Below are 11,462 nucleotides of genomic sequence, written 5' to 3' on the forward strand. Positions count from 1 at the left end.
TAGATAGCTTTTTTTAAAACTCTTTCCGCCCTGTGGGCACTAAGTGGGCCTATTTTAGCGAGCCCATTAGGGGTTCGGCCAGGTCCACAATGGGACGGCCGGGCCGGGAGGGACGGGGCTTGACATATCCGAACGGACCACCCCCCGAAAAATTCCTGGGGATTATTCGACCCGTTCGGATTCGATCCCGGGTCCCCCAGAGCGGTAGGCTGTCACCTTGACCGCTCGGCCATCCGGCCGTCTAATTTTACTTTTATAAATATGTACATTAAATAAAATAAATGTTGAAATAAAAGCAATACTGTAGCAATTATACATTGTTGAGTTGAATTCACTGAACTACATAATGTCTTTTAATTGCCCAATCTATATTCCTAAATTCTCACTTCAATTTATAATTTTAAGAAAATTTGTAATTAATGCGACTGGTAAGATTCGCATTAATTAATGGCTTAGTTTAACAACTCGAAATATTTCTGCTAATTACGTCGCCTTTACAAACCTCTAGAGGGCTCTGTTCCGACGACCGGAATATCGTGATATATCTCATCTTATTTTGTCGAAAATATGTTAATAAATAAATTGTAAAATTAAAAAAATAATATTTTTATTTATATTATTTCATATCAAAACAAATAACAGAAACTGTTATAAATAGTTTAAATGATTTAAAAAATTATATGAGAACTGGTGACGAGAACAAGATTGGAAGCTTAATCTCGCACCGTGTAAAAGTGAGCGTGACGTGTTTCGGTTTGATAGATGTCTGCTGCGTGTTATCATGTAAAGGTTTATAAGATCGTTTTAAATGGATTATTTAGACAGGTTTGTTTTATATTATTAAAAATATATGATTCACTATTAAAATCATACGGATGAAAACTATAATTACTTGCATGGACAATTTTTCGACAGAATTATAATGTTTCAATGATCTCATTTATAAACATGGAATAGTATATTATGAGGGAGGGTTTTACGGTAGCTCTATAGATTTATTGCTTTTAAAACACACATATTTCGTAGATATTTCCAAAACACATAGAACTTTTATCGCCAGCCCGTATAAAAAAAACCATTGGACTACTTACCAACTGTGCACCGTTCGGGTCACCATTGCTTAAGCTCGTTTCCGTCGTGGAGTATCACGTTGGACGGTGGACTAGTACAAAACCTCTGACGTGACTACCTCTAAACGTCATCTCGGCCACGTGACATTTCTGACGTATTTATGAGAACTTTCGGACTCCGATTTAATGCATTTACTTTAAAATTCAGATTAAATGCTACATAAAAACTGTTTTGGTTTGGAAATAAAATGCTTCATTTAAAACAATAGATATAGCATGTGTTAGAGCATAGAACTTACACTTCTTGGATAAGAATTGACATAATTACAGTAATTTAAAATGGTAGCATTCATTTTGGAAGACCCCATATTTTTAATATTAAAATATCACAGTGGCACAATCTGGATTTAATCTTGGGGAAGCCAAGTCGAAAGGATGAAAAATTTTTAATGCAAATTCAATAAAATTCCTACCTTATGTGACAGTTCATAAATAGTGTGGAAATAGAAGACATAACACAATACAAATAAAATAATTAATTCTAATTAGAAAAACATTTTGGAAAATTTTCTAGTGTTTTTTGAGAGAGCCATGGCCCCTTGGTCCCCTCTGCATATGCCATTGTCCTTCACCCATGCTGATCGGTCCCATTAACATCTGAACTGTGATAAGTAATGCCAAATTTTTGCTGTTTGCATTATATTGCAATTCCAAAGTCATTTCTAACCAGTCCCGAACTTTACCCACTTCTAGAAAGTATTTTGATCGGCTTTCTTGTTTATGTTAAGTTCTACTAATGGTATCTTTTTATAGCTTCGTTACTGTCGGAACTAAGCACTCGAAGAATTGCTGCAAATGCCGATAGAAATATTTATTCCGGCACAATAATAAAATCGGTCCTTAAGATGATAAAATTACGATCGTGAAGAATGAATAGGCGTTTTTGTTTAAAATGGTCCTCTTACGCCATTTTAAACAAAACCGACCTTACGTGTTGGGGACGGGATACCGTTTAGATATACTTGGCACAATTCTTTACTCTGTCGTCCTAGCCAATTAGATTTCTTATTTGGTATTCTATACCGAAACTGATGATTCATAAATATTTTATCACTTGATATAAATTTTGGTTTATAAATTATTTTAGAATGTTATATTTATTAAAATCTAATTTAATTTTTTAATAAAATTTTAGCCTTCTTTTGTTTCTCTTCAATTTATTTATCGTTGTTGTTCTACTAATTGCAACCTGTTGGCTGTCTCTTCGTTTATGGATAAAGAATTTCGTCAAGAAAGAAGAGAATCCCGATAAAATTTCTGTTGCGTTCTTCCATCCCTACTGTAATGCCGGCGGAGGAGGAGAACGAGTTCTGTGGATTGCTATAAAGGCATTACAGGAAAAGTATGTGGACTAGTGTATAATATAGTAAAATAACAATTGGATTATTATTTGCTTTAATCAAAACACATATTAGCAATTTAAATATTGCTTCTTTTAATTTCTGAAGGGTCCATTTCATATTAAAAATTTGAATTTGATATTAGAAGTTTGAGGGGACAATGCTTGAATTTTTTTAACATTAATCAGCAACATACAATGTCTACATTGCCATAAAGTAGCATCCAATTTATGGCTTTTGAATATAAACTTTTATATCTTTTAATAAAAATTTCTTTTATTCTACACTAAAATTGAAAAAAATAATATACAAAAAGATAAGTGAAAGTGAACAAATGATAAGCTTTATATCTAAAATTTTCAAATTGATAATAAGTTTTTTCTTTCATGTCAGAGCATGTAATATCTTTATTCACAATCTGATAAATTCTTACAAATGTCACATCAATATCATCTTAATAGATCAAACAATTATTTATGAATAAAATTAGTTAAAACATAGGTGGAAATCTGTGGCCTTCAGCCTACACATGGTGTTTTGTGGCTTCTTGTGTGGCTCAAAACATTAAGTTTTGGAAATTTGTTTTTCCCTCCTTTTCAGATAAATTAACAAAACATAAAATGTTTTCTGTTTTTTTTTTCAATAAAGACATAACATATATTATATTTAGACTGATATTCTTTGTATAACTATGCAAAACATATGTACTTATGCAATTTTAATACAACGTGCGGCTTTATCGGGTCCCTCCGAAATGAAATACGGCCTTTGATTACAAAAAAATTTCCCATTTATGTTCTAGAATATTAGCAGAATAACTAAATACTGTATAACTAATGAGAAAAATGTAGATGGTGTGAGAATAATCACACTTTGTTTTTATGAAGGTCATTTCAGACCACCGAAAATATGTGAGAACTAAAATTGTTCTGCATGTTAAAGGTCTGTGTAGTAGTGCTCTGATGATAATGTTAACATTTCATGAAATTACTTATTTCATTATGTGAAAATAAATTTGATATTTATTTTAACAGATATCCTCAAGTAAATTGTCATGTTTACACTGGAGATAGCGAAATATCGGCAGAAGAGATTTTGCAGAATGTAGAAAAACGCTTTAACATTATCCTTCCGGAAGAAGTTAATTTTATTTTCTTGAAAAGAAGAAAATGGGTGGAAGCATATTTGTATCCTTACTTCACATTATTGGGACAAAGTTTAGGTTCTTTATATTTAGGCTGGGAAGCTCTTTTGTCTTTTGTACCAGACGTTTACGTCGACAGCATGGGCTATGCATTTACTTACCCACTTTTCAAGATTCTTGGAAATTGCCGTGTTTTATGTTACGTTCATTATCCCACTATAAGTACCGACATGTTGGATAGAGTCGTGCAAAGAACCCAAACGTACAATAATCGTGGGATCGTTGCAAAGTATCCCATTTTATCGACATTCAAGTTGTGGTATTATCGGATATTTTCTGCGTTATACGGTTTAACTGGAAGATTTTCGGATGTTGTGATGGTTAATTCTACGTGGACAAAAAACCATATAGATAAAATATGGAAAATACCGGAAAGAACCAACTTAGTCTATCCTCCTTGTGATATTGAAGAATTTGAAAGCATTCCACTTGACAAGAAAGCACAGTTTAATTCCTTTAACATTCTGTCCATAGCACAGTTCAGACCAGAGAAAGATCATCCTCTACAAATCAGAAGTCTGAAGAAACTGTTACAGAAATGTAAAGAGGAGGAAAAGAAGAAAATTAAATTAATCTTAATGGGAAGCTGTCGTAACAAAGAAGATTTACAACGTGTCGAGGAGTTGCAATTGCTGAGTCAGAAACTGAATGTAGAAGACAATGTTGAATTTAAGATAAATGTTTCTTTTAAAGAATTAAAAATGGAAATGGAAAAGGCTATAATCGGTATTCATACAATGTGGAATGAACATTTTGGAATAGGTAAATCTTTAAAATTTTTAAATTTTTCTTTAATTTGTTAAAAGAAATTACCATCTTGTGTATAACCTGCAGAAAATTGCCGAAACAAAAATTAAAAGTCATATATACCATCGTATAGCCCTACACCTCTGAAGTTCCCGTCGAAAACACATCAAATTGCCAAAATTCACTTAGAACGATGAAAAGAGCATTAAAATTATCAAGTCAGCAAGACTGACTAACTGCTTATCAAAGTGATTTTAAACAGTTTGTCTTTTGTTGGATAGACTATAAATATATAATTATATTAATAATAATAGTTAAAATAAAATTTTTTCAAACTTAATATCAATAATATCTAGTATAGTTGAGAGCTACCTGGAATCAAGATGAGTTTGAGTGGCAATGTGGCCAGTATAGTTCTTGGCAAGAATGATTACCCTATCAAGTATAGATTAAATAAGTGGTAAATAAAATAATTTTCATTAGCACTATCATCATGTAGAAAGGGGAAATTACCAGAAATTTATTATCTTTCAAGATACAACTAAATAGGAATATTTAATAATAGCAATTAATACACAGATTGATATAGGAAACGAGAAATGTAAAGGTGAGTCGTACGAGCGCACGTCTTCGATAGTTTTTAGAAAAATCACAATAGCAGTTGAATATATGCAGAATATAAAGGATTTTTTCAAGTTTTTCAAAAGATGCTGTTTTTAAGTTTAGACAAAGGTTAGGTTAGCATTGGATAGGTTTGTAATTGTAATTAAAAATTGAAAAATACAATTGACTTCAAAATACACACAGGTTATTTCAGGAAATTATGGTAATAAAAACTGAGATAAAAGATATTTATTATATTTTTTAAATACATCAGATTTTAAATCTTACCATGTTAATATTATCTCAACTCCAAATTCAGATTGCTAGAAACAATAAAAATTTTCTTTCTTACAATAATATCTAATCCTTTTCAAGACTTTTAACTCATCTATAAGGATACAATGTATTTCATGAATTTTAGCTGAGCTGCTGTGATGTGTAGTAGCAGAAGTGGGTCCGAGCTAGGGTTTCTCAAACGGGATCTTCTGATCCCGGCTGTTTTTTTAACCCGGGAAATCCCACAAATTTCTTAAAAGTTCACTTTTTTCTTATTTTATGTTAAGGTTGAGGAAATTTTGCAAATAAAAGTATAATTAACTCATAAACTGTCAGAATACATTTGTATTTATTAATTTTAAACTTATTAGATTTTTTAAATTTTTTCTTTCTTATGGCATGTCACAGATTGTTAATAATCAATATGTAGCCTATTTGTGACAGGCCTCTGAAAATTCTTTACTTGTCAGAAGCTGTAATATATGGGATAATTGTGCTTATGCTGTCTTGATTTTAACCATGCCCAGTAGCTTCAATAACTGCATTATGCCAGGTTGGGCAAGGATACAAACGAGTACAAAGTCTGCAAGTACGAAGTTTTTCTTCATAAACCCAATTATTAAAGCCAAACAAACTGCCGAATTATCGGGACATAAACTCGATGCCGCTATTAAAAGCAGCCGCAGTCGAGGAAGACGAACCGAGAATACTAAAAAGCAAAAGTACTACTACAATCTCGAAAACGAACTAGAAATCTTTCGGGCCACGGGTGAAAAAACACATCTTTCTCTTAAATGCATTAAACACGATTCCACTCGCATCATTGAATCGGAAAGGGCATTCTCGGTAGCGAGACTTTTCGTTACTAAAATAAGAATCAGATCGAGCGATCAGAATATTGACCATCTTTGCTTTTTAAAATCTTATAAAAAATTTACAATAATAATTTGTATTGTGTTGTATTTAAATATTGAAAATTACCTTCTAATTTAGAAGTTTAATCTAAGTTCATTTTATTCTTTAAATTTTTAACTCAATTTAAAGCATTTTGTTGTTGTTGTATGCGGTTTCCAGCAAACTTTAATAAATTTTTTCTATTTGTGAAAATTTTTACGTAATTCAAAGGTAATTTTTAATATATATCTTACACGGCATTATTAATATGATTTTGGAGGTTGCAGAACATATTAAATTACTTTAAAAAATGAAAAATAATTATATCATTTGATTTCAAGATATTCTGTATATCTTAAAAATAATTAATTCTATTCCGCGATAGAATTAACGACAAAATCAAAATTGGTCAGAGTTTTTACACACTTCAATGCCGAAAGGAAAGATTGTAATATATCTTATTATGATCTTTCCTTTCAGGCTATCTGATCTTCTCTGTGAATATTTAAATATTTCCTTAAAATATGAAAATACCAAGTAGCCTAAGGAAAGCTTTGTTGGGATTGTCGTGAGATGTTCATTTGTAGTTAGAAGGGCCTAAAGTATTTTTTAGTAAATTACTTGAAATTAATAAAGGTTTGTCAGAAATTTTTTTTAAGCTATCTAAAAGAACTTGTTTGTTTTATATAAAAGTTGTAGTTTGTCAATATTGGTCTGGTTATAATAAGAGGTGATGGAAGAATGATAAGATACTTCTTTTATGTAATTGTATAATACACAAAAAATATATTTTTTTCTTTCTTCTCTGACTTATGGCTATCTTATAACGTCAAAAAAATTTTTAAAACGTTGCATCAACAATGAATAAAACACAATTACAGTTAAAAAAGGTAAAACAGAGATCAACTTGCAAAGAAAACTTTTATTTACATTAATAAACTTCTTAAATGCATTTCGCCTATGGAAGGCCTCTTCGGTAGGTTCAATCATACACAGTTCATGCACCGACAGAAACTTATTAAAAGAAATTTTGTTTGTAAATCATATAAGTGGTTTCTTTTAATAAGTTTCTGTCGGTGCATGAACTGTGTATGATTGAACCTACCGAAGAGGCCTTCCATAGGCGAAATGCATTTAAGAAGTTTATTAATGTAAATAAAAGTTTTCTTTGCAAGTTGATCTCTGTTTTACCTTTTTTAACTGTAATTGTGTTTTATTCGTTGTTGATGCAACGTTTTAAAAATTTTTTTGACGTTATAAGATAGCCATAAGTCAGAGAAGAAAGAAAAATATATTTTTTCGTGTATTATACAATTACGTAAGAAGAATTAAAATAGTCTGACTTCGTCGTTGTTTATAATTTTATTGGAATGATAAGGTAACTTGTATAATGTTCTAATAAAGTTATTTTGTAGGACTTGCAATCTATTCAATACAAAATAAGGAGCTGTATTCCATATGGAAATACCTTATCTTAGTTTAGGTTCCATACAAGCATGATATAAACTCAAAACAGTCTCAAAAGTTATATATCTCATTATTCTTTTAAGTATTCCAATAAATCTAGATGAAGACGGCGTTAGACTATTTATATGATTAGTCCATCATAGATTATCATCTATTTTAATTTGTAAATATTTTACGGTATTAACTCTGAATATATTTATTATTAATTGCTACTTGCGTATCATCTAAATTTACTTTTTTACTTTTGTTTGCATTTATTTTAAAGTTATGATTTTTCATATATTCACTTAATTTAGCCAGTTATAAATTTATATTATTTTCAATTACTTGACGGTTCCAATCTGCATAGGTTATAACAATATCATCTGTATAGAATAATTTCTATAATAATAATTATATAAATATTAAAAAGTAAAGGGCGTAGGATGGATCCCCGCGGGACTCCTTTGTTCGCTCGAAAAGGTTTAGATATTGAATTATTTACCTTTACATGATACACGATTAATAAATAGGATATTAGCCACTCCAATGGCACTCTTAATCCGACTTTAAACAATTTTTGTTTTAATATCTCGATATCCGTGCTATCGAAAGCCTTAGTCGGGTCGATAAATGTTGCCGTCACCGTATTTGAATTATCGAGACCGTCGACGATGTATTGTTTAAGACGAGTTAGTGCACTAATTGTAGAGGCTTCACTTCTGGATAATTGCTCTAGAATTTGGAGTCATTACAATCTTGTTTTTTTTTTCTTTCATTTTGATATATCATTCACTGTGATATTCAAAGCAGTATAGAAATATATGAATATTTATACAAGAGAGGGAGATTTAGGAGGAAAAAGCATATTGCAGAACGATCATATTTTTAGACCAGTGAAAACAGTACTTTAGTATCTACAGTACTATAGTATTTTAGTATCCAGTTAACAGATTAAAGTTTACCAACTTTTTGTTTCTTCCAAATAATTACAAATCATCAGCTATATTTTATTTTGCTGCACTGTATCTACTATCTTAAAATTAATGTGCAGATGTAGCTTTTTAGAATGAGATCAGTTAAAAAATAGTTTAAATATGAATTTGCATTGCATAAAAAGCAATTACAAATTCTAGTTAGAAAGTACACTATCTTGTTTCTCTCTTGTTTAGGAATATTACAATCTTTTTGCAAATTATTTTAGTGAACAGCTACTTAAATTAAAAAATTAAGCTCAACAATATCATTTACAGTTTATCATACTTTTTAAAATAATATATATTTTTAAGTAAATCTTAAAAATCTTTAATATAAATTTAATATTAAGCAGGCAATTTTCACGACGATTCTTTTATACAGGAATAGTGGAGAGTATGGCTGCGGGATTAATCGTGGTAGCGCATTGTTCCGGCGGTCCAAAAATGGACATCGTTAAGGATTTCGAAGAAGGACGTGTCGGATTTCTGGCAGACGACGAAGAAAGCTACGCCGAATGCATCCTAAACATTCTAAAAATGCCCGTCTCGGAAAGAACGAGCATTAGTCGAAATGCTCGTAACCGGGTTAAGAAATTCTCCAATAGAGAATTTGAAAAATCATTTTTATATTCTGTACAAAATATATTTATAAAATAAATCTGTGAATATTATTTCCAATAAAGTTAATTTCATTTTTCATATAATATAATAAAATTTTCTAAAATAATTATTATAATTAGCTTCTTGAAATGTAAATTTAAAATAAGTTAAAAATTGCACATAACATCATAAATTGAGTTTTCCCATTTGCTGTGTCCAAGCTTCAGTTTAAAATGAAATAAATTTGCCTAATGACTCCTAAAAACTGTTAGCCAACCCCAAGGAGTCGGTCAATCAGGTTGGGGGACAGCTTAAATTATTATTTGATTTATTTATTGCTTTGACACATTCTTTTGAGGTTGACATCTCTCTGCATTTCTCAATCTTACAATTTGGATTACTTGTGATAAATATAAAAATTGAATTTAAATAATAGTACAATTAGTGAAAATTCTAGTTTTATTGACTCTGATATTAAAAGGAGATGTAAAATTACTTATGACTGTTGGATTTATTTGTTATAATTAATTAATTCATTGTTGTTTACCTGTTGTTTTTTCCAGTAGTTCATTAATAAACAGTTCATATTCATAATGCTTTTGAAATTCATTAGATCTGTGCTGCACACCACAACGAAGTATTTGTAGAGCTTCTTCCATCTGAGCATTTGTTGGAGGGTCTTCTGGACTATCTTCTTGTCGAACGGCTTCGTTTTCGTCGGCTAATTTTCCGGGGCCCGACGTAAAAGTTTGGATTACTTCTGACGGTACCGTAGGTGCCGTACGAATTTCGTCGTCAATGGCTAACCAGTTTTCAAACTCTTTTTTCGACATACCCTCTGGAGGGTTATCCGGGATTTCGTCTCCGATAGACTCGGTTTCGTTTGCAGATGTTTTCGTTTCTGTCTTAATAAAGCCACCCTTTTTAAAACAGTTTTCGATACTTCTCTTAGATACTTGCTTCCAACACATTGTCAAAAGATGTAGAGTATCAAGGAGAGAAATCCTTCTAGCAATATCATTTGCATCAGATTGTCCTTGAGTATCTTCCAGTTCTCCTAAAATTCTTGTATATATTATTCTTCTGTAGTAAGTCTTAAGACTACGTATGATTCCCTGGTTACATGGTTGAATTAGTGATGTGTTTGCAGGAAAAATAATTATTTTTATGTTTCTTAATGGCACATCACTTACTGACGTATGTGCTGGGCTGTTGTCTACCAACAAAACAATTTTTCGCTCTAGTTTTTTATCCCATTTAACTAACCAGTTATTAAAAATAGTGGTCGTCATCCAAGCATCTACACTCCAGCAGTAATCCACAGGTAAATGTTTCACACCCTTAAAACAGCGTGGATTTTTAGTTTTTCCAATCACTAAAAGTCTTTGTTTCTCACCTGACATATTAGCACAGCAAAGAACTGTAATATGTTCCTCGAAAGAGTTAAATCCTTTGACACCTTCTTGTTTAAACATAGAGTTACTGTTGGGCATTGCACGAAAGTAAAGTATCATTTCACTCGCATTGTAGACGTTCTCCGGCGAATATTCGGCTGCAATTTTCGGCCACTCTGTCTTAATCCATAATTGGGTAGCTTTTTCTTTTCTGCAAGCAATGTTTTCTCTTTTTTTCCATCTGCTGAGCCACCCACCTGTTGCAATAAAATCTTCTCTTCCCATTTCTTTAGCTAGCTCTTCTGCTTTTTGACGCATCACGAGTCCATTAATGGGTGCATTCTTTTCGCAAACATCATGGAACCAATGCTTTAAAGCTAATTCTACTTGGCTATATTTACTTGTTCGATTCCTCTTACGAATTACGTTCTCGTTTCTTACTGCCGACAATTCGATGTTGGTTCTGTTTTTCAAAATCTTGCACAGAAGTGGCTGTGAAATTTTTAACTGTGCAGCAGCTTTTCGTTGGCTCATCGTTGGTAACTTATCGTAGCGTTGTAGAATTTCCTGCTTTTCTTTCAGAGACAAATCTTTGCGCTTCTTTTTTGTTTCTGCCATTATAGATTAATACCGCAATCTTCAACAGCTGGCGTATGATTTAAGTAAAGAATGCCAGTAATTTTACCTTATACCCAGAGCAGATATCGGGTAAAACGTTACAACACTGGATCAAGATAACAGCTAGTAACTGATAAGTGCGCTATCAGCCACGTGTTTAGTCTGATAACGAGAATACAGCTTTAAAATTCCATTTACGTGAATATAATAGCTATAACCGAAATTCTGATTAC

The 11,462-nt window shown here is 31.5% G+C and overlaps 2 protein-coding genes across 2 annotated transcripts; one reads left to right on the top strand and one right to left on the bottom strand.

Moving 5' to 3' along the window:
* The first annotated feature begins 735 nt into the window (after positions 1–735).
* Positions 736–9,299, top strand: Alg11 (ALG11 alpha-1,2-mannosyltransferase). The gene is made up of 4 exons (XM_067278761.1): positions 736–825; positions 2,266–2,472; positions 3,505–4,436; positions 9,000–9,299. The coding sequence occupies exons 1-4, from the start codon at positions 809–811 to the stop codon at positions 9,272–9,274; spliced, it is 1,431 nt and encodes a 476-aa protein (XP_067134862.1). The 5' UTR covers positions 736–808; the 3' UTR covers positions 9,275–9,299.
* A 451-nt stretch (positions 9,300–9,750) lies between these two features.
* Positions 9,751–11,462, bottom strand: LOC136982190 (tigger transposable element-derived protein 4-like). The gene has a single exon (XM_067278622.1). It carries the CDS (start codon positions 11,227–11,229, stop codon positions 9,751–9,753), a length of 1,479 nt encoding a protein of 492 aa, XP_067134723.1. The 5' UTR covers positions 11,230–11,462.

The sequence above is a fragment of the Centruroides vittatus genome, unplaced genomic scaffold (genome assembly GCF_030686945.1).
Source record: "Centruroides vittatus isolate TY-2023 unplaced genomic scaffold, ASM3068694v2 contig_817, whole genome shotgun sequence".
NCBI lineage: Eukaryota > Metazoa > Arthropoda > Arachnida > Scorpiones > Buthidae > Centruroides > Centruroides vittatus.